This window comes from Panulirus ornatus, chromosome 59, assembly GCF_036320965.1.
Source record: "Panulirus ornatus isolate Po-2019 chromosome 59, ASM3632096v1, whole genome shotgun sequence".
NCBI lineage: Eukaryota > Metazoa > Arthropoda > Malacostraca > Decapoda > Palinuridae > Panulirus > Panulirus ornatus.
This window is the reverse complement of record NC_092282.1, coordinates 1018277-1042503: the sequence shown is the minus strand read 5'-3', so window position 1 is coordinate 1042503 and position 24227 is coordinate 1018277. Positions and strand designations below refer to the sequence as shown.

At 38.1% G+C, this 24227-nt stretch overlaps 2 protein-coding genes across 3 annotated transcripts in view; one reads left to right on the top strand and one right to left on the bottom strand.

Moving 5' to 3' along the window:
* Window positions 1–11725, bottom strand: part of LOC139767367 (nuclear exosome regulator NRDE2-like) — a 30537-nt gene extending 18812 nt beyond the window's left edge. The window contains exons 1-6 of the mRNA XM_071696694.1: window positions 11629–11725; window positions 8647–8746; window positions 6703–7390; window positions 1644–1678; window positions 1401–1547; window positions 160–1179 (exon numbers count right to left, since the gene is read on the bottom strand). Of these exons, the coding sequence (XP_071552795.1) occupies window positions 160–1179; window positions 1401–1547; window positions 1644–1678; window positions 6703–7390; window positions 8647–8746; window positions 11629–11668 (2030 nt within the window). The 5' untranslated portion in view covers window positions 11669–11725. The remainder of the gene's footprint in view (window positions 1–159; window positions 1180–1400; window positions 1548–1643; window positions 1679–6702; window positions 7391–8646; window positions 8747–11628) is intronic.
* Window positions 11726–13084: 1359 nt separating this feature from the next.
* Ref1 (RNA and export factor binding protein 1) lies at window positions 13085–21113 on the top strand. Of its 2 annotated transcripts, none has more exons than XM_071696450.1 (5): window positions 13085–13379; window positions 15557–15685; window positions 18110–18365; window positions 18990–19163; window positions 20688–21113. In XM_071696450.1, exons 1-4 carry the CDS (start codon window positions 13182–13184, stop codon window positions 19160–19162), a joined length of 756 nt encoding a protein of 251 aa, XP_071552551.1. In that variant the 5' UTR covers window positions 13085–13181; the 3' UTR covers window position 19163; window positions 20688–21113. The 2 variants fall into 2 exon arrangements, with proteins under 2 accessions (XP_071552551.1, XP_071552550.1); XM_071696449.1 differs by having other exon boundaries at window positions 20685–21113.
* Window positions 21114–24227: the final 3114 nt, after the last annotated feature.

The window sequence follows — 24227 nt, the reverse complement described above, 5'->3', positions numbered from 1 at the left end:
CGAGGATTTTTTAAAGAAATTGACTGGGAAAACTTGAATCTCTAGGGAGAAGGCTTCTGAAAATACACGTACTTGGAAATTCTATTAATAATGAAGGAACTAGTACTGTACTGCATGTGGAAACATTAATAAAAATATAAGAAATATCATGTAATTTACCTTGGTGCCCTTGAATCCCAGAAAGGCTCAAAGAGTGCTATTCTTGCTTCCAATGGCGTGTCCTTGGTACTTGCATGCCTTGGGGCAAAGAGATTTAGTTCTATAAGTGCCTGGAATAGCGCAACTGATCTCTCCATTTGTCCAGCCTGCCGCCACACATGAGCAAGCTGAACAGCTATGTCAACTAAGCACCTCCCTAGATCAGGAGGTGGAGAGCTTGTCTTGAACACACCACTATGCATTTGTTCTAATTTCTCAGTACACTTGGCAAAGGTCTGCACCACTGATGGAACACTGAATGAAGTGAAGTGAGTCTGTGTAAATGCAAGGTATTGGATCCAAACTCTCATCTTATTTGGAAAATTGAATATCAGGGTGGCCCATTCATGCTTAAGTTTTTTGTCATCCCATATATCTTGACCAATCTCCAGACGATGAAACTGTAAGTCTAAAGACCTAAAGTTTTTCTTTATGGCACAATCTAAAATAGAAATCTTCCTTTCAGCTAAAGCCTTCTTATTCTTCTTGTACTTCTTTTTATTATCTGTCTTATCTACATCTGTATCATTAAACAGATACATGTAGGCCTCATCCTGAAATTTAACAAATTCTAACCACAATGAAACATTCAACGGTTCCTTACTAAGCCTCTCATTATATAACTTGGACTGGTTTTGCCAATATTCATATTCAATTTCTCTGCTACTTCTAAGATCTTCCTCTTGTTCATTAACACCTGTTCCCAGTAAATACAGTTCTGTCATTCCATCATGTATTCCCAGCTGATTAACATCTGACTTCTGGGGAGGGTTCTTCACTCTAGCTTCCTCTCCATAAGTGAGTTCAAGTGGTACATAACCACACTGGTCTAAGGTATCCTCAGGTAGTGTTCTAACCATTGTAGCATCAGAGTATATCATTCTTAGTGCACTTTTTTTGAAGTATCTTCCTGCCTTTTTGTTTAACTTCTGTCTCTCTGAAGAATTACTTCCAAGAATACTTTTGGCCTTGATCTTGTACCTGCAATAATTTTTCTTTATCAACCATTTATACAAATTATATATACCATCATACATCACTTACAAATGAATTTCTGATAGCTCCTAGCTTTAACAATGACTGAAACTATTTCAAGTAGGTTTACATATTAAGATTTATCATGTTCCTTTAGCACTTGTATTCACTAATTTATCATCGTCTTCCAAACTCTTTGACATATATTACAACTTAATAATCTGCACCTTGATAATTGAGAATAATGTGTAGTTTGAAATGCTACATTATTACTCTCTCCAACTACACTGATGAAAAAGGCATCCTGTGGTTTTACTAGGCCATGGAGATCTTCCAGGAAGACACTCTTATTACTGGATACTACCACTTCAGATCTGAGAAACACAAAAGCAAGTAATCAATAAACAAATCATAACTTCTTACTCAGAGACTGGTCATCAAACAGCACACCCATGAAAACTTTGACTCACCTCAACAACAAACTACCTAAATCTATTTTCTTAATCTTCAACATATCAACAAATTAGTTTTTCTCAAAATTTCTTAATAAGCTTTCACTAACAAACACTCTTCTCTAAGTCACATTCAGTGCCTTCATTCTGCAGTCTTCCCAAAAATTCTACCATCAATTTTCATCCACCTACATTTAAGTACATTGTGCAAACTTCCACTAACCCTTGCTATATATGAAAGTTCAACTTCTTTCCTTTTAGAAACTTCTCATCACTAAATCCATGTTTTTCCTACTCCTCTATTTTACTGATACATATCTGTCAGTTTCATTCAATATTTTTACATTTAAACACTCACTCATTTCACATCTCCATTTATGCTGACCAAAACACTTGGATATATTTATCATTTATTCTATTTTGCTTTGTCGCTGTCTCCCGCGTTTGCAAGGTAGCGCAAGGAAACAGACGAAAAAAATGGCCCAACCCACCCCCGTACACAATTTATATACATACACGTCCACACACGCAAATATACATACCTATACATCTCAATGCACACATATATATACACACACAGACACATACATATATACCCATGCACACAATTCACACTGTCTGCCTTTACTCATTCAGATCGCCATCTCACCACACATGGAATACCATCCCCCTCCCCCCTTCATGTGTGCGAGGTAGCACTAGGAAAAGACAACAAAGGCCCCATTTGTTCACACTCCGTCTCTAGCTGTCATGCAATAATGCCCGAAACCATAGCTCCCTTTCCACATCCAGGCCCCACACAACTTTCCATGGTTTACCCCAGACGCTTCACATGCCCTGATTCAATCCACTGACAGCATGTCAACCCCGGTATACCACACTCATCCAATTCACTCTATTCCTTGCCCGCCTTTCACCCTCCTGCATGTTCAGGCCCCGATCACACAAAATCTTTTTCACTCCATCTTTCCACCTCCAATTTCGTCTCCCACTTCTCCTCGTTCCCTCCACCTCCGACACATATATCCTCTTGGTCAATCTTTCCTCACTCATTCTCTCCATGTGCCCAAACCATTTCAAAACACCCTCTTCTGCTCTCTTAACCACGCTCTTTTTATTTCCACACATCTCTCTTACCCTTACATTACTTACTCGATCAAACCACCTCACACCACACATTGTCCTCAAACATCTCATTTCCAGCACATCCACCTTCCTGCGCACAACTCTATCCATAGCCCACGCCTCACAACCATACAACATTGTTGGAACCACTATTCCTTCAAACATACCCATTTTTGCTTTCCGAGATAATGTTCTCGACTTCCACACATTCTTCAAGGCTCCCAGGATTTTCGCCCCCTCCCCCACCCTATGATTCACTTCCACTTCCATGGTTCCATCTGCTGCCAGATCCACTCCCAGATATCTAAAATACTTTACTTCCTCCAGTTTTTCTCCATTCAAACTTACCTCCCAATTGACTTGACCCTCAACCCTACTGTACCTAATAACCTTGCTCTTATTCACATTTACTCTTAACTTTCTTCTTTCACGCACTTTACCAAACTCAGTCACCAGCTTCTGCAGTTTCTGACATGAATCAGCCACCAGCGCTGTGTCATCAGCGAACAACAACTGACTCACTTCCCAAGCTCTCTCATCCGCAACAGACTTAATACTTGCCCCTCTTTCCAAAACTCTTGCATTCACCTCCCTAACAACCCCATCCATAAACGCAAATATACATACCTATACATACTACACACGCAAATATACATACCTATACATCTTAATGTATACATATATATACACACACAGACATGTACATATATACACATGTACATAATTCGTACTGTCTGCCTTTATTCATTCCAATCGCCACCTCGCCACACATGGAATAACAACCCCCTCCCCCTCATGTGTGCAAGGTAGTGCTAGGAAAAGACAACAAAGGCCCCATTCGTTCACACTCAGTCTCTAGCTGTCATGCAATAATGCACCGAAACCACAGCTCCCTTTCCACATCCAGGCCCCACAAAACTTTCCATGGTTTACCCCAGACGCTTCACATGCCCTGGTTCAATCCATTGACAGCACGTCGACCCTGGTATACCACATCGTTCCAATTCACTCTATTCCTTGCATGCCTTTCACCCTCCTGCATGTTCAGGCCTCGATCACTCAAAATCTTTTTCACTCCTTTCCACTTCCAATTTGGTCTCCCACTTCTTGTTCCCTCCATCTCTGACACATATGTCGTCTTTGTCAATCTTTCCTCACTCATTCTCTCCATGTGACCAAACCATTTCAAAACACCCTCTTCTGCTCTCTCATCCACACTCTTTTTATTACCACACATCTATCTTACCCTTTCATCACTTAATTGATCAAACCAACCCACACCACAAATTGTCCTCAAACATTTCATATATGATGGAGTAAAAAAGATTCTGAGCAACTGAGGCCTGAACATGTAGAGGGGGAAAGGCACGTGCAGGAAAGAGTGAATTGTGAATTGGAACAATGTGGTATACTGGGATCAATATGCTGAACCAGGGCATGTGAAGCATCCATGGTAAACCATGCTGAACCAGGGCATGTGAAGCAACCATGGTAAACCATGGAAAGGTCTATGGGGGCCTGGATGTGGACAGGAAGCAGTGGTTATGGTGAATTACACATGATAGCTAGGGAATGTATGTTAGTGGATCTGGCTTTTCTTCATCTGTTCCTGGCACTACCTTGCTAATGGAGGAAATGGCAATAAAGTATTAATGAATCTTAAATGGTATCACAGCGTAGTGATATGTGTGTGTCTGTGTGAGGAGAGTGGAGGACAACTGACAATTGTCTTCACTGTAATAAATGCATAATGGGTAGGAAGAGTACATGTTGAATTAGTGTTTGTTTTGTTTTAGGGATGGGTGATGTCCAGAGTGTATGCGGGAGTGTAACTTGTGTATGTTTACAGACTGTAGCTTTAGATGGGTGTATGTCTGGTTGGTGGTGTCTAAGACTGAGTTGGAAGGAAAGACTTCTAGCTCTTGTTGGATTATTTCAATGTGTATGTGTTTTGGTAATGTCATGTTCACTGGAGGTGGGGGGGCAACTGTGAGTATTGGTAGTTAAAATATGAGATAGGGGTAAATTTTTTATTTCTACTTTGGGGTTGGTGGTTCATCATGTAGTCTGGATGAGAAGGGTCGAGTCCAGCTGCAAAGAGTTGAATGCAGAGCATGCTGAGGTTGGATTGTACTAGGAAAATCCTTGCTTCATTACGTTAAGGACGAGTGCCTGTTGTTGTTGGCAGCCAGTGACTGTTGTGAGTGTTCAGTTTTGTGTGGTTTGCAGCTTAGTTAAATATGCATTTGACAGGGTAGATGACCAGGTTGGTGAGAGACAGTTTATGGTGTAGCAGCTAAAATTTTTTTTTTTTTTTTTTTTTTTTTTTTATACTTTGTCGCTGTCTCCGCGTTTGCGAGGTAGCGCAAGGAAACGACGAAAGAAATGGCCCAACCCCCCCCCCCCAAAAAAGGCCCCCCACCCCCCCCAAAAAAAAAAAACCCCCCCTTTTTTTTGGTTTCCCCCCCCCGGTTAAAATTTTTAAAAGAACCCCCCCCCCAAAACTCCTTTTTTTTTTCCTTTCCCCCTTTTTCCGGGGGGCCCCCCCCCCCCCTTTTAAAAATTTTTTTAATTTTTTTTCCCCCTTTTTCCCCCCCCCCTTTCCCCTTTTCTTTTTTTCCCCCCTTTTTTTAAACCCCCAAAAAACCCCCCCTCTTTTTCCCCCCCCTTTTTTTTTTTTTTCCCCTTTTTTTTTTTTAATTTTTTCCCCCCAAAAAAAAAAATTTTTTTTTTTTTTTTTTTTTTTGAAATTTGGGGAAAAAGGGGGGGGGGGTTTTTGGGGGGGGGGGGGGCCTTTTTGGGGGAAAAAACCCAAAGGGGGGGAAAATTTTTAAAAATTTAAAAATTTTTTTTTTTTAAAAAAAAAATTTTTAAAAAAAAAAAAAAAAAGGGTTTTTCCCCCTTTTTTTTTTTTTTCCTTTTTAAAAAATTTTAAAAAATTTTTTAAAAAAAATTGGGGGGAAAAAAAAAAAATTTTTTTGGGGAAAAAAAAAAAAAAGGGGGGGGGGAAAAAAATTTTTAAATTTTTTTTTAAAAAAAATTTTCCCCAATTATCCCCTTTAAAAAAATTAAAAAAAAAAAGGAAAAAAAAAAAAAAATTTTTTTTTGGGGGGGGAAAAAAAATTTAAAAACCCCCAAAAATTTTAAAAAAAAATTTCCCTTTTTTTAAAAACCCCCTTTTTTTTTGGGGGTTGGGGAAATTTTTAAAAAATTTTTTTTTTTGGGGGGGGTTTTTTGGGTTTTTTTTTTGCCTTTAAAATTTTAAATTTTGGGCTTAAAAGGGGGGCCGAAGGGGGGGGGAAAAAAATTTTGGGGAAAAATTGACAAGGGGGGGGTTTTTTTTTGGGGGGGGGGGGGTTTTTTTTGGGGGGGGGCCCCCTTTTTTTTGGGGGGGTTTTTTGGGCCGGGGAAAAAAAAAAAAAAATTTTTTTAAAAGGTTTTTCCCGGGGTTTGGCCGGGGAAAAAAAAAAGGTTCCCCCTTTTTTTAAAAAAATTAAATTCCCCCCCTTTTCCTTTTTAAATTTTAAAAAAGGGTTTTTTAAAAAAAATTTTTTTTTTTTTTTAAAAAAAAAAAAAACCCCCCTTTTTTCCCTTTTTAAAAAATTTTTTTTCCCCTTTTTGAAAAATTTTACCTTAAAAATTTTTTTTGGGGGAAAAAAAAAAATTTTTTTTTTTTTCCCCCCCTCCCTTTTTAAATTGGGGCCCAAAAAATTTGGGTTTTTTAAAAAAAAAAAAGGTTTTTTTTGGGGGTTTTCCCTTTTTGGGGCCCAAAAAAAACGTTTGGGGGGAAAAAACCCCCCCCTTTCCTTATTTAAAAAAAACCCCCCCTTTTCGGGTTTTTTTTACCATTTTAAATTTTATTTTTTTAAAAATTTTTTTTAAAAAAATTTTTTCTTCTTAAAAAATTTTGGGTTTTTTTTTTTTTCTTTTTTTTTTTTTTTTGGGGGGGGGCCCTTCTTGATCTTGATCTGCCAGTTCTTGATCTTGATCTTGACCTACTTTTTGACTTTGAAATGGATCTTCTACTTCTTGAACTTGATCTGGACCTTGTATTTCCTGACCTACTTCTTGATCTTGATCTATCTGTTTTTGATGTATACCCTGACCTTGACTTTCCCCTTCTTGATCTAGACCTCGACTCTCTTGTTCTTGATGTCGATCTAGACCTTGTTCTTGATCTAGATCTTGACCTTAACAGTTCTGTCCTTGATCTAGAAATTGACACTGACTGCCCTGTCCTTGTCCTTGATCTAGACCTTGACTGCCCTGTTCTTGATCTAGATCTAGACCTCATGATTTGAGATCTTGATCGTGACCTGCTTCTTTTTCTTGATTGTGATCTACAGTATTTGGTCTCTGATACAGTCTTTCTGCTGCTGTTTTGTGGAGTTGCTGATCTTGATTGTGAGCTAAACAAATATATATTGGGACTTCGAAGTTTCCTACCTTTATGCTTCTTTTTCTTGATTTTTGTTTCATCACTTGATTCACTGGAAGAAGAAAAATTTTTGTGACATTTTTTCTTTTTCTTTTTTCTCTTCATTTTCTTCTTCATTGAAGATGATTTTGACTGCTGATGTTGTGGTGATTCTGGTAATTCTTTACATTCACTAGATTTCACTGTATCTTCAGATAAAACACTGTAAATATAAAAGAAAAAGGGTTTTGACTTTTCAATGAATGTTTCTAAGACCTGACAGGTATTCAGGTCTTCAGCATTTAGATTATACAAGATAACATACCACATTGAAAAAAACTCCATCCAATAAGCTTCAGTTACTTTACAAAGCTAATCACACATGTTATTTATCCTTGGAGTCACAATGATAAGTAATTATGTCAATTAATTTCTTAATCTGTCACAATCTGTCAATTCTGGATACCATTTTCTTGGAGACTGGGTTAAAAATAAACTGATGAAAACCAAAAGTAAACTAAGTCAGAATAAAAGCCAAAACAAATAAGCAAACCTCATCAAGATATGAACTGAGTATGTAATTTGTGCATATAAGTATGTGGAAAGGGAGCTGTGGTTTCGGGCATTATTGCATGACAGCTGGAGACTGAGTGTGAACGAATGGGGCCTTTGTTATCTTTTCCTAGCGCTACCTCGCACACATGAGGGGGGAGGGGGATGGTATTCCATGTGTGGCAAGGTGGCGATGGGAATGAATAAAGGCAGACAGTGTGAATTGTGTGCATGGGTATATATGTATGTGTCTGTGTGTGTATATATATATGTGTACATTGAGAGGTATAGGTATGTATATTTGCGTGTGTGGACGTGTGTGTATATACATGTGTATGGGGGTGGGTTGGGCCATTTCTTTCTTCTGTTTCCTTGTGCTACCTCGCAAATGCGGGAGACTGTGACAAAGCAAAATAATAATAAATAAATAAAGTATGTGAAATTAAGCTCCACCTCTCAACTTATGTTCAAATCACTTACATCAATATCACTGATATTACCTATGGAACAAATGAGATCTGTCTGCCCACCAGGTTTGCCTGAGATCAAATAAATTACCCAAAGTTAGAGTCTGACAATACTTCATGGGGATCTGCGGGCATATTTCACATAAAAGGAACTGATAGCAACTGATAAATTATTAATGTGCATTAATTGAATGGAAAATCCTCCCATGTTTAATTAATATCTAGCATAATCAGAGATGCTAGAGATCAGGAAGAAAGATGTAATCATATGTGGAAATAAAGATAAGTAGTAGCACTAATATACATGCCATCCATATGCAACAGAAATAGTTTTGAGAGCCAGTAAAATTCAACCTAAAGGGCATCTTTATTATTCAAAAACTAACAAAAAATACCACAGAAATTACAACAAATTTTACAATTTTAAGGCAAATTTGATAGCACAACACTCCAATCTGACCTCTGGGATGGATGTAGCACTGACTGTTGACCCACATCTGGAGGGCAGCTCTCATTGATTAACCAAGCCAAGGACACTGCTGAAGCTCCTGATTGGCTATCTGCAAAAGACCATTACATTTGAAAGCTACCATAAAACATGATGTATACATCATGATACTGGGGTATTCACAACTTTTTGTCAGGTCTTACAAAGATTTACAGTCATATTTTGTCAAGACAATAATGACTAAAAAAGCAAAATTCAATCTCTTTTATTTCACAATATAAAACCCTTTAAAATTGAAGAAAAGTAGCCCTTAAATCATTCTATCCATAAAGGAGAGTAAGAGGAATGCAAGGAATAGAGTGAAATGGAGCGATGTGGTATACCGGGGTTAACAGGCTGTCAATAGACTAAACCAGGGCAGGTGAAAGGTCTGGGGTAAGCCATGAAAAGGTCTGTGGGACCTGGATATGGATAGGGAGCTAGAGACTGAAAGTGAACGAATGTGGCCGTTTCCGTCATATACATATATACACATATACATAGACACACACACACACACACATATATATATATATATATATATATATATATATATATATATATATATATATATATATATGTATATATATCATTTTTATCAAGGATGTATGGCATGTGTACGTGTAGGAAGATAGGAAAGTGATTGGCTCTCAGTGAATGTAGGTTTGCAGCAGGGGTGTATGATGTCTCCATGGTTGTTTAATTTGTTTATGGATGGGGTTGTTAGGGAGGTGAATGCAAGAGTTTTGGAAAGAGGGGCAAGTATGCAGGCTGTTGTGGATGAGAGAGCTTGGGAAGTGAGTCAGTTGTTGTTTGCTGATGATACAGCGCTGGTGGCTGATTCGTGAGAAACTTTAGAAGCTGGTGGCTGAGTTTGGTAAAGTGTGTGAAAGAAGAAAATTGAGAGTAAATGTGAATAAGAGCAAGGTTATTAGGTACAGTAGGGTTGAGGGACAAGTCAACTGGCAGGTAAGTTTGAATGGAGAAAAACTGGAGGAAATGAAGTGTTTTAGATATCTGGGAGTGGATTTGGCAGCGGATGGAACCATGGAAGCGGAAGTGAATCATAGGGTGGGAGAGGGGACGAAAGTTTCTGGGAGCGTTGAAAAATGTGTGGAAGACGAGAACATTATATCAGAAAGGAAAAATGGGAATGTTCGAAGGAATAGTGGTTCCAACAATGTTATATGGTTGCGAGGCATGGGCTAGAGTTGTGCAGAGGAGGGTGGATGTGCTGGAAATGAGATGTTTGAGGACTATATGTGTTGTGAGGTGGTTTGATCGAGTAAGTAATAATAGGGTAAGAGAGATGTGTGGTAATAACGAGTGTAGCTGAGAGAGCAGAAGAGGGTGTTTTGAAATGGTTTGGTCACATGGAGAGAATGAGTGAGGAAAGATTGACAAAGAGGATATATGTGTCAGAGGTGGAGGGAACGAGGAGAAGTGGGAGACCAAATTGGAAGTGGAAAGATAGAGTGAAAAAGATTTTGAGTGATCGGGGCCTGAACATACAGGAGGGTGAAAGGCGTGCAAGGAATAGTGTGAATTGGAACAATGTGGTATACTGGGGTCGACGTGCTGTCAATGGATTGAACCAGGGCATGTGAAGCGTCTGGGGTAAACCATGGAAAGTTTTGTGAGGCCTGGATGTGGAAAGGGAGCTGTGGTTTCGGTGCATTATACATGACAGCTGGAGACTGAGTGTGAATGAATGTGGCCTTTGTTGTCTTTTCCTAGTGCTACCTCGCGCACATGCGGGGGAGGGGGTTGTTATTTCATGTGTGGCGTGGTGGCAACGGGAACGAATAAGGACAGATGGTATGAATTATGTACATGTGTATATATGTATATGTCTGTGTGTGTATATATAAGTTGAGATGTATAGGTATGTATATGTGCATGTGTGGACGAGTATGTATATACATGTGTATGTGGGTGGGTTGGGCCATTCTTTTGGCTGTTTCCTTGCATGACCTCACTAACGAGGGAGACAGCGACAAAGAATAATAAATAAAAAAATAAAATATACATATTTCCTTTACAAAGACAATCACTTGTTTACCAAATGGTGTGGTAGCTACGTCTCTTCGGTGTATATCAACTGACTGTTATATTTCTTTCTTGCATCTCTCCTGATGATGTGATTATTACATGAAAGTACTCTTGGGAACTTATCGTGTTTCATTTTCCCCATGGACTCATAAGATTATACTTGATCAAGCACAAAATTGTGATCCTTTCCAACATATATATATATATTCTCCATTTTTCCCCAAGAACAGATTGCAAAGCTTTAGGGGGAACAAAATCCTTACTTAGCTCCTTGCTCTGCTCTTTCTTTTGGAAAATAATACAGGAAGAGATGAATTCTGGCCATTTGTTCCCACCCCTCTTATTCACCTTCTATAACATGCAGGGAATACATCAAAGCCCTCACTGATTCTAGGCTGATGGCTTAGGTAATTGGTCAACCAAGCTGTTGGAAGCCGCAGCCTGCGAGCCTCCACGGCCCCGCTGATTTAGTGCACTTTGTAATTTTCCACAGTCCTCTTAAACTTCATTGAGTTTTCGAGGTTACTGTATCATTTATGCTACAAGGGATATGGAGCTAGAGCAGATTTTCACCAAGATACTGTATATATTTCTTAACACTTCAGAATACTCCAAATCTTACAAGCCTAAATAACAGGAGTGACAGTACAGTAGTATGTTTATTCCAAATCGCTGCTATATTTGAAATGCCTTTAAACCAGAGTACTTCTATGAAAATAATATCGGTGTAATACCTCTGACACATTAATGTTTTGGCAAAATAACCACTTTCTTGGCGATATGACGAAATTTGAGGTAGCTTAATTAGTTTCAAAATGCTTTATCAACGATTTGGGCATACGAAATATTTGAAGACATCATACGAGGAACTCGGATATGATTCAAAATACAAAGGAAACATACCAAATTTGTTATCCACAGTGTAGGCAGGGAATAATGACATACTGTATTCTCGAAAGTGGTTTTACAAACGTCGTGTTTACATTTGTCGCAGGGACTCACGACCTAAAATAAACTGATGAAAATGTGCAAATATTTGGATAATGACTCTAAGAAAAATCTTCTCTGTCGATAGTTTATTCATGTTGGGAAAAACTACAACCACAGTTCATACAGCAGTAACTGATAAATGATAAGTGGAATGATTGTTTCGGCATATAGGCCTATCAACTTCCAACATCAAGTGTAACCACCAACAGAAAAATCTTTAACACCTTCTTCAGGTATTAAAGATAATTCTAAGACCATGTACACCCTCTTATTATGCATATTGACTTTAAATGATTCACTGACCGATCTTTTTAAAGAACAGACCTGTGAGCATACAACATTGTGTTTAGAGATTTGAAACCTATAGAGTTTGCTGAATTTTGAAAGCACATATAATGGTACTACCAATGTGTAAAAAAAGTTCTTTGATACACTGACACAACATTATCTCTAAATTTTCACATCACTGTGGCTCACTAATAAGTATGCCATTATCATTATTTACTTCCCAGGAAATTACTTGGTTTTCCTAAACGTTTAGTTAGCACTGACAAGGGAAGAACCATATAAGAAGTGTCAGAGGATACTCAGTCTACAGGGAAATCTGCAATACAACTAATGTATGCATCCATGTATGTCGTTTTAATTCTAGGAATCACGAAAATATCAAGCCTACTTTTGACTTTACTTTTCACTTTGAAATACTGGTACCAAGTTATTTTAGGATGAGAACTTTTGAAAATGTGCACGAACATTTCAATATATTGTAAGCCATAGACTAAAGAGATAAATGCACGAATATTCAGAAAAAGGCAGGGTTATCAAAATACTAGTTTCATAATAATTTCTATTGTCATTATCTGTGACCGATGATTTTTGTATATCTGTTGTTGATAAAAGTGCAAAACTTAGACGTACGGAATGGAAACTGAAAGACCACGAGAAGCGGTCAAGTAAAGTAGCAAAATAGGACATGAATCAACAATGTATCCGAGAGCCGGTGACAGACCGTAAATATAAAATTGTTGATCTCGTTATCAACTAGTAATCTTTTCAAATTCAATTTGATTTTTTCAGAGTCTTGATATTGAAATAAAGTGGTCATACTCCTTACAATGAAGAGAATTGTAGTTATTCAGTTGTATCCTGTGGATTTTCTGTGTTCGAGTATTATCAAGGTTTTGTAAATGAATTATTTAACGTATGTACCAAAAATATTACACATATATAAAGCTTAATATAAACTAAATGGAAGAAGTATTATGCTAAACATTATCTAACCCCCTCGTTCCCTGGCCTGGCCTTTAGATCAGGAAACATGGTAAGATCCCACCATATGTTGGAGCGGATCGGGACGCTGTCGGCATTACTTCGCAGTGCATTGTGGGACTCTTGACGGACAGGTACGCCATAATCCAGTGTTGGTCCTTGGTTGTTTGAGTTGGTGTAGCCGAAAGTAGGAAGAAATGGCAAGCAAAGTAGATATGAGCTTAGAAGACATCATAAAAACACAGAAGGTGAAGCCAGGGACCCGAAGAGGAGGTGGTGCAGGCCGAGGGTTGCGAGGAAGCCGCGGGCGGGGCGGCGCAAGACGCGGACTTGGGGCCAGCCGTGGGCGGCCTGGAGGCGCACTACGAGGAAACAGACAGCCATTTGGTCAGAGGGTAAGTTACGCACGCTTATGTATTACACCTGAATTTTGAAAACATTTCTGTATGGATTAACATTGAGCCCTAGGACGACTCCGAATTTTTGGTTATTGTTGCGCAAGTAGTGAATTCCACCATTTGGTGGTCATATTGTCTCGCGTCGTCTAGTCTTGCATCATCGAATTGCATCGCTGTATCACATTCACTATTTGTCTTTACGGTATTTTAAGCTGATGAAACGGTTAGATTCTTTAGAAAGATCAAATTTATACAATGAATACAAACCATTGCTTATAGCACCTTTTCTTTAATTGTAAATCCTTTGTTAAAAGTTAAAATGTTCATGAAAGGCCTAGCCTTATATCAGTGTTAAGGTGGCTTTAAATACGATATTACTATTATATATTACGTATTGACAGACAATTCCATTCACAAATATCTAACGGTATTCCGAAAATCAGGGCCCTTGGAGTCCAAAGGATTGCGGTAGTGTGTGAAATGTGAAATTTTTCTATAAAGGAGAATATGGAACATGGGTATACATGAGACATTTGTAGCGGGTAGGGTTTGTACTAATGTTGAAAGAATTTGTAAAAAGGAAAATCAAGTGGCTATTGGCTTGACCTGTTAACAGTAACTGCAATCGTAGCGACACTCCCACCAGAATTTGATTTTTTTTTTTGGATGTGGTAAGGCTTTTATTTTTTTTCTTGGCATCCGGTATTTTTTGTTTTAGAAAGCTCCGAATCTGGCTGAAGTTACTTTTTAATCTGCAATGTTAACTTCTTTGGTATAATTGCATTGAATTTCCCATTAAAAACAGATTTTTCATGTTTATTGACTGCTCTTAGATGCTTCAACTGTTAAACTTTGTAAATCCATTAAACCCCCTGTTACTTGGACATTTTCTAATAAGTTTTATTCCTAAGAGCTTAGGGTTGGTTTTTATAGGTTCTGTTGATTTTTCCTTTTCATACAATAATCCCCACATTTACCATGTATACATGTAATTTTATCTCATTCGGTAAGCTGTTCAACAAAAATAGAATAAGGCAGTAGTAATGAGTATGCCAAAGTACCAGGAATTTGTTTTGCAGAGTGTATGCAAAGTATACCCATAGCCACTGCCTTTATATAGCATCCTAGCATATATGGTTAATGTTCTGTCAGTTTTACGAATAAAAGAGTAGAGAGTATTACAAGTATGAGCTATAATTTTTGTAAGATTATACATGACTTCATGGTGGAAATAGAAAGAAGGGTGAAAACCATACATCAGATACCACGGTACTTTGGCCGCAGAGATACATGCAGAGGACCAGTTTATTGTATCTTTCATATTGAATGATGTGAATGTATTATCTTAGTTGAACTGGGGTTAATTGAATTAAAAGTTATACACTTTGAAAAATATAAATAACTTTCCTTGACTAACCATCTGCTCTTTTAAGATTTATCTAAGTGTTTGTGTATTCTAGTCAGAACATTCCAGTGATATGTAGGAAACATGGTGGTGGATGTCAGCAAACTGTTGACAATGGGCTTCTATTTAGTCCCCAGCAGGAAACATATAATGTTGATATATATTGACTGCCATTTTAGCTACTAATAAGAATGAGAGGTTTATATAAGTTTGTATTTTAGCTTGTGCATTGATTAACCTCATACTTTCCTGATATATAGGTTACCATTATTGCCTTATTTGATAGGCTATGGCTACAGGTACCCTCGGAATGTGAATAGCAAACAGTGAGTATTTTTTTATTTGTTGTCATTGCCTAATTATGATTGGTATTATGGCTGAGTGTAATGTATACAACTATATGAAACATTACTTACATTTGTTGAATGCTGTATGCCAGACATATGAGGTTTATAAATTCCAGGAATAATGTTTGGCATTTGCAGTGAGATGTGTGGTATTAATAGCAATGTTTTTCCCAGAAAATAGATTACCTTGGGTTTTTTTCCTTATTGTCTATTGTAAGATTGTTACTGATTTAAGAATTATTACATGAGGACCCATATCTCATACAGGCCTCCTTAACTTTACATTGATCAATGTATGGAAAAAATTTACGCAGCAGCATCAGGTAACAATGCCAGGGATGTCATCGCAAGCATAAAAGGCACTATGTTTCAATTTGAGACATTGGTGGCCAATTTGATTTGAGGAAGTATTTTCTTTTCAGGGCAATGTTGATGGAAGATGGAGTCATGACTTATATCAAGGAGGAGTTGGTCGTGTTCAGCCCCTCTCTGGACCAGCAAAACTTCTTATTTCCAATCTTGATTTTGGCGTATCAGACTCGGACATACATGTGAGTAGTTACTCCACACAGTCAGAACTGTAGATAGATAATTGCTTCTTGTAATTAGTTTTATTGCTGTTATGTCATTAAAACAATGTTTGTTAAGTGACAGCATACAGTAAGTCTTCCAGCTTGTGAAGTGGAGTGAGTTGTAAAGAGTGAGGATGAATTTATAAACCCTTTGTATGTGTCTAGGAATTTTGTTCGCCCCTTTTTACTACTTATTTTAACTGCTTACTTAGCTTTCTGTCACCACTGATTATTGCTATTACAACCAGATATTTTTAGTTTTTGGTTTTTCATTTACGTTTTGTAGATCATCAAAATTCATAGTGTAGCATCTCATTATTTTAACTTCTGACATGTAAAACTGTGCATTCAGTACAGAAAATCATATGCCATCTGTTGGCCCAATCCCATCATTTTGGATGTTATTTTGATTTTCTGCTAAGGTTTGTTTCTCAACCTAGCATAATCTGGGAATTTTGATATCCTGCTATGTAACCCATTACACTGGTCAACAAAATTTAATTTTTTCGTTTGCCCCACAAACTGAAATAGATGGATCTTGTAGTACTTTTTATTCTGAATTTGAATCTGTTTTTAGAATTTTTCTTTCAGGCATGGTATTTAAGTGACAGAAATTAAATTTTTCAATAAGTGTATATTACTCATTAGCAAATAAGCCTGGTACTGCACTTAAAATACATACCTCTAGAATTTAGAAATGTATGATATTTGGCTATTTTTGGCCTCAGGAACACAATACCATCTTGAAGGAGAAAAATTCTTCAAAAATGACATTATCATGATAAAAGCAAACTTTGTTTCATTCTGGAGAAGATTCCAGCCCTTTAACGTGGAACCCAAAAAGATTGGCTTGCTTCTTAGACAAATTTATATCGCTGATGAGATCATTAAGATCTTGACTTGGCAAATGTGGTTTACTTGAAGAACGGCTTGCTTCAAATTTTGGATCCATATTGCCCTCTACCTAGTCTACTTTCTCATCACCGGATTTATTGTCTCAGTGTCATGTTTCTTGGAGGCTTTGGCATGGGTAATTCCTGACAGTGAGGTACTGGCCTCATAGCACATAGTAAATTTGATTATTTAACCTTATGCTTGGATTTAGATTTTTTTTATACTGTCGCGTTTTCTCGCATTAGCAAGGTAGTGTTAAGAACAGAGGACTGAGCCTTTGAGGGAACATCCTCACTTGGCCTCCTTCTCTGTTCCATCTTTTGGGAAATTAAAAACATGAGGGGAGGATTTCCAGCCCCCTGCTCCCTCTCCTTTTAGTTGCAGATGTAGCAGAAAGAATTCAGACTATTAACAAGTTTCTCGGCATCATGATGGTGAATGGGGTATCAGCATAACACTTGAATACACAAAAGCATAATCTGTCAACAGAGTTGAAAAGACACTGTTTATGCATTGAGTTCTAGCCTGCACCTGATAGAGAGCTGCTACTTAGGAGTGGGCACTTTGAATATCCCAGCATTTCCAGTTGTGTGTCTGCAGGCTTCTGGTGACTCGTTTGTTTAGGCTTATGCTTTCCAAAAGAAGCATTTGCACTTCACTTACAATGAAAATAGCTGTGTTTGATCAATTTGTTGTTTCAGGTGCTCCGTAGAGCACTGGTAAATTATGACATACAGTAAGTAATGAAATGCAGGTATGCTGGAACAAAAACCTATGGGTGATAGGGGAAATTCTGAAAACGTTTTTTGAAATTCAGCATGCAGAAATACATAAGAAAAGTATTTTTTTCCATGGGACAAAATCTTTTGTTATCAGTATCAATAATGAATTTGAGAAAGACTACTAATACCAAAACTGATCCCTGTTGCTCACCACTTATGTGTAATCATTCTGAGGCTTGATTGGGTAAGAGAGGTGTAGTAATTAGTAGATTATGGTTGTGAGAGCTGAAGATGTGCTAAAATGGTTTAGACATTTGGAGAGGATGAGTGAGGAGAAATTTACATGATGGTATATGTGTCTGAAGTGGAGTGGACAAGAAGGGGGAAGATCAAAATGGAGACAGAAGAATGTAGAGGTACAGGTTTTAAGTGCTTGGGACTTGAATATGCATGTGCGTGTAAGGCATGTTTAGAGCCTGAAAATGCAGAGTTAGAAGGCATGCTTGGGGTAGAGGCAGTTGGAGTGATGTGTACAGGGGATAACATGCTGTCAGTGGACTAAACCAGGGCATACAAAGTGGTCAGGGGTAAACAGTGGAAGGGTCTTTGGGGCTTGTGGTAATGGTGTATTATAATGACATAGTGAATGTGAATGAACAAGGCAAATTTTTTTATGTTTCTGACACTACCTTGCTAAGTCGAGAAATGGCAAGAAAGTATATTAAGAAAATTATATGTATTGAGAGGGTTAGGGTTTATACATTATTAACTTCCATGTTTTTCACAGGAATTATTTGCTGAATTTGGAGTTATGAGGAATGCAGCAGTTCACTATGATCGCTCAGGAAGATCGTTGGGTACTGCACATGTTGTTTTTGAGAGGCAAGCAGATGCGCTTAAGGCAATTAAACAGTATAATGGAGTTCATTTGGATGGTAGACCCATGAATATCACACTAGATGGTGGATCGTCTGGAGGGATAAGAAATACTGTGAATGTGAAGAGACTGTCTCAAGGACCTAGGGGAATTGGGGGTAGCTTTGGTAAGTAGTGATTGATTTTATCGTGCTCTTTATTTTTTATTCGTTAGTGATATATCTTGGATTTGATATTTTTGATGAATTTTACAAAATTCACATTAGTTTATAAATGCATTTGATTGAAGTGGAATCCCTAGAGAGATTTCTTACTGCTGTCCTTATTCTTGCGAAAATGTGTGCATTTGGTCTTTTGATATGTAGTGTAAATAGGAAGGAATTTGGAGGTGGTAAAGTTTTTGACCTGTGCAAAGAATATGATTTTGTTTTTGTGTGCCTATGTGTTGCATGTTCATTATTTTGATAGAGATGGGGAGGTTGGTGTTAAGGAAGCTGTGAGGTGTAGAAGCCTTAACATTTAGGGGAATGGAATGATTACTGTAGATAGAATGAATTCAAGATAGAGAATGGTTTGTGCCAATAAGGTCATTGTTTTTTGTTATTTATTGTATATCACCAAGGCAGGAGGAGCAATTAGGTATAAACAAAAACTTGGGTAACATTTTAGATGTCTTTTAGATCTAGAATTCTATTCCTGTCACAAGCGATTGGTTTGTTTGTCCACAAACTATTTTCTTGGATTCTCAAGGAAACACCTCCTAACAGTTGATAATTGTTTTCAATTTGTAGGTGGCCGTGGTGGCAGAGGTCTTCGCGGAAGCATCAGAGGGAGCAAAGGCACCAGAGGCCGTGGTGGTGGCCGTGGCAGAGGCCTTGGAGGCCGGGGGGCAAGGACCAAGGTGCCCACTGCAGAAGAGTTGGATGCTGAGCTTGACGCCTATGTCAACCAGGTCAACAAGTGAGGTAATTGGTGGCCAGGAGTGGAGGCCTTCATCATCGTCATCTGGGTACTCTTGTGTGGCGGTGCTGGCTGCCTGCTGCTGCGACTTGCCCACCTCAGTGATGTCAGCTGCATTGCTGATAGGTGCTGGGTCTGGCCTTCCAGACCTCAGGATTGGGCCCTGCGTTTGTGGGGAATATGTGGGGGAGGGTTGTTTTTAGTGCATCATTATCCCATGTCCATAGGACAGGAAATTTCATTAATTAAAAACATTCATTAGTTGAAAAATTGGCACATTAAAGTGATCTTCAATATGCGTTTATGGTTCTAACAGTTTGTCCGGTCTCCTTTACTTGTTACAAGGAAAGTAGCACTAATTAAATGATCCTGAGTATTTTTTGTTGAAATCTGAATGTAATGTTTGCAGACATAATGCCATATTACTTGAAAAGGCAGTAAATATGTTCTTCAGTGAATTGTTATTGATGAAACATTCCTCCACATCAAAGAGTGGAACTTCTAGAGTACACTTAAGTATTTCAAAGATACTTGTTAACATGGCATCATCCAATCAAGCGACACTTGAAAAGAAAAAGCATCATTGGAAGATGTGTAAGTTATGTCGACGATAGTTGTCTAAATATAAGGAGTTGAAGCCAGAAGACCCAAGAAGTCAAGAAGTTTGTCAACAGGAACACTCAAGAATAGATAGATTTTCAAGGACTCAAGTAATTCCTGCCAGAAACAAGATTCACAGAAGAAGAACGAAAAATCATCAAATGGTTGTCTAGTTCATTATAAATATATAAGTTCATTATAAGCCATTGGATTATTTGTGCCAGTAAGGAGTCAGTTATGGAATGTTGAACATTTGGGAGTTTCAACTGGCTATCTTAATTTTGTAGTTTTTGAACTTCCGTACCATATCTTTACTAAATTCATTTGTGCCAATTTGTCCTTTTAAGCCTTTAGAGTATGTGAAATGTATGTGGAAATGTACCCCATAAATGTGGTTTTAATCTAAATTTGAAATAAAAAGGTACTGGAAAATGTGAACTGCTAGACCTCATACTTAAGTGAGTGGAAGAGAAAAAGAGTATTTGGCTGTGATTACAAAATTCATAGAAAAATGTCCCATTCTACTGACTGATGGATAATGATTTTCTACAAGCAACTTGGGGTTGGTGATGGTATGGGGTGGAACGTGCCGCAGTGGTAAACGAGGTGAGCCAGGGCCCTCCATAACCCCCTCGACGCTTGTTCGGAGACTAGTGTGGTGTGGCGGCTACAGGCAATCGTCCCAACTGTCTCGCCGATCCCACTTCCCTGCCTGCCACCACCCAAGTATCCTGTGTCTTGTTCTTTTAGATATTACTTCTATTCTATAAATTTCTTGTTTGCAGTGCAGTAAGTATCATTTCTGTTTATATATTGTATGAAACTGATTTTCATGTTACCTTGGGTTCTTGCATGACTTGGGTAATTATTGTGCATCTTCTTTGATCTGGAACTGAAACATGAGTTAACTGTAATTTCTTCCTCAGCAGATCACGTAAGCGGGTGAAGATGTTGGAACGGGACTGATGGACTACGCCATAGACACGTGCAAGCATAGCTTTTTATAGTCTGTGGACTACTGTTGTCCACTTCTGTTACTCATCTTGTGAACTTCAGATTTTCTCATCTTTATAATGATTCTTGGGCAACTCGTTCTTGACTCATGATGGAGCCCATGGCATTATTTTCATGAAATAGTTTTGATGATAACTTTTATATTGTGTAGTCATAAAGATTTTGGTGCAGTTCACCACTAATTTTAAGTTTGTATGAAAGGTAATTGTATGGTGAATGATTCTTGAGTACTAGGCCTTAGTTCAATTCAAATGTAGGTCATGAGAGTACAATTGTTCAATGCCAAAAGCACTTGAAATTACATTTTTTTTTTGTGATTAAAACGTATGTGTTGAATTAAAGGTATATTTTTATTTAGCCTTTTGATATTGGGAGTCCTCAAATGCAAGCTTATATGGGCAATGTTTTGTGTACAGATATAAAGTGAAATTTGAAATACTATATCTTTGTTTACACGTGATATTATTGCATGAGAAAAATAAGTTGTGTACGTTAAATTGTTGAAAAATTGGTATTATAAGTATATTGCACTAAATAGTTGGGGGCTGGAAACCCAACCCTTTGGATGGAATCACTTCAAAAACAGAAACAGGTAGCCAAGTGAAGATTTCTCCTCAAAGGCTTAGGCTAGGGTCTCTAAATGTGTATGAATATTCGTATCAAGGATAAAGGAGATGTAGGATCTGGATTCTGAAAGGAACTTGGATGTTCTGGTTCTGTGTGCGACAAAGTTGAATGAGGTGAAGTATTTTGGGAATGCTCATGGGGTTAGTGTGAAAGCAAAAGTGAAGTAGGCAGTGACATTTGTAATGGAGTGTAAGGAAGTAAGTTAGGTTGTTGTGGGTAAAAAGGAAAGGGCATTGCCAAGACTCAGCCTGCTTGTGGTTATGCTGCAAGTTAAAAGTCTTCATTGATGTACTGGAGTACAATTTCTTCTAAGAACTTACTGGAAGGAACTATATCCTTTTCCAGTCACTGGTTGTATTACAGGCTTAAAACCAGGAAACCCTGGAGAAGGAATATTTAGGGTTATGTAAGGATAGTAGTAAATAGTGTGGAAGAAGGTAGAAAATTAAATGTATTAAAAGCCTGAGCCAGGTACCCATTTTATCTACTAACTTCTAAGATTGGATGAACTGCTGGATTGACTGCGGACCAACTGCTGTAACCAGGATCCTAACCTATGCACTCTACCTCTAAAGTGTCAGGAGGAACGTCTCTGACATAATGTTAAAAAAAGCTTAACTGTAACATTATTTATATATCTGATGTCCATTCCCTCTGGGAACTCTCAAGTGGCTATCCATGGCAAAAGCCTCCATAACTAGCGAACTCCAGTGCTGCTGCTTACCTATAGTGTATCACCCTTAACAGGCCACTGGCAGAGGGCAACTCTTGCATTGTTTCCGAAGGCTCTAATGTTACAAAAAATTACTACTAGTTCTTGCCTAATGTTTCTGCTTACTACTACTATCTATTGCTCTTACCATTTTGTAAAGGGCTGATTACTGCATAATAGTCACGACAGGAAAATTTAACATGCAAAGAATGTGCTAAGTTATATGGAACAAGGAGACAGAATGCTAACCATCCATGCATTGGTGAAGCAGAACGAAAAGACAGCTACCTGGGTAAGGGTAGTGCAACTTTACTGAAGGGTTGGCTCACAACAGCCATTGCTAATCCTCTCCATACCCAGGTGGGTAGTACAAGTGATATACCTCCCTGATGGGTGGCTACCTATCAACCACTACCTACAATGTGGCAAATGTGTAAGAATGTCTTGGAAATGTGAACCAAGCATAAGGGAATTAATGAATTTCTTGCAAAAATGCTGTTGTTCCATTGTGTAATCAATGAAACATTTTTTTTCAAGCAATCTTCATGTTTGAATCAGTCAGTATCTCAGAAATGTTGATAATACAGTAAAAAATCATTCATTATTATTCTATGGGTGATGGATTTTTTTTCTAATTGCTGTTTCTCATCAGCAAGGTATTTGGAACAGAGGGTCTTACTTGCTCTCGCCCACTCTCAAGCTGTCACGCATAATACCCTGAAACCAATGCTCACTATCCACAATCAAGTCCCACAGACACCTATGGTTTCCCCAGATCATGTCATCTACTCTTAGTTAAGGTGATTAATAGCACGCCACCCCTTACGTACCACATCACCAGTTTGTTCTATCCCATGCATGCTCAAGCCCAATCAAAGCATTTTTCATGAAATTATAAATACCAAACTTCAGAATTCTTTTTATTGGCCTTGTGGGAATTTATGAAGGGGGGAGGGGGGTAAAGCAAAACTTAGTGACAAGGAACTTAATGTACTGAAATAACATTTGAAATGAAATAAAAAAAATCTTTCGAAATTATTTTCGTTCCACATAACAGAAAATAGCAGTTTCTTAAGATACAAGACCATTTAGTAGAACAACAACAAAAAAAAGGGTTACAATGAAATGAAAATGTGAGGCACAGCCAACGAGAAGTGGGTGCAGGGGAACATCATCCCCAGGCCCGGGGGTCCAAAAGGAGGCACTGGAATTTCCTGGGATGTTGGAAAATGTTTGCATATGTTGAAGACTAGCAGCATTCATATCTTGTGAGCCTACATAATTAAAAATATTCTTAAAGCGCATGTGAGGTAAACACTAGTGAACTGAACTACTTAAATGAATAGTGAACAAATTGAGAAAATTTTCTTACTGAGGACCCAAGAGAAACTGTACCCCCTGATAAAATTCCACTCAGAGGCCCTGGTGTGAGGTCAAACTGATGTTTCAAGATGACATATCTCTGGTAGCAGACTAGAAAATGTAATCCTGTAGCTTGGGACAATATTTGAAAGGAGAGGTAAGAGGGCGAATGAACAAAGTTTATGAGGTTCGTCGAGTGAATAACAGAGGAGTGACAGAGTAAGTTCAATGAGAAGGAAAGGCAATGCTTTAGATATCAGGTAGTGGATTCTGGAGAAATTGAAACCATGAGGTTGAGTAAAATGTAAGGTAGAAGGGTCTAACATCCCAGGTGCATTGAGGAGAGAGGCCAGTGTGTTTAGGGTGATAGGTATATCAACCACGGACAGAGTCATTGAAATATCAGGGCCTGAAAATACAAGAGTGAGAAACGTAAAGTGGCTGAGATGCTGTTATTGGGATGAAACAGGGTATATGAATGAACCAAAATAACCATGGAAAAGTCTGTAGGACTTGACTATAGATGGAAGACTCTGTTTTTGGCGTAATACGCCAGTTATCTATGGTAAGAGTGCCTGCAAATAAGGACATTGTTTTTCAGTTTTGGATGCCAGCCCTGTGAGATGGGAAAGAAAACTGAGGAGTGTGGGGAAAGGTCACTATCTGTATTGGCAAAAATAGGTGTGTGAGTGTACTGTAGTCTCAACAGTGCTGTATGTATGGAGGAGTGGGCCCTGTAAGGAAAACGGATAGA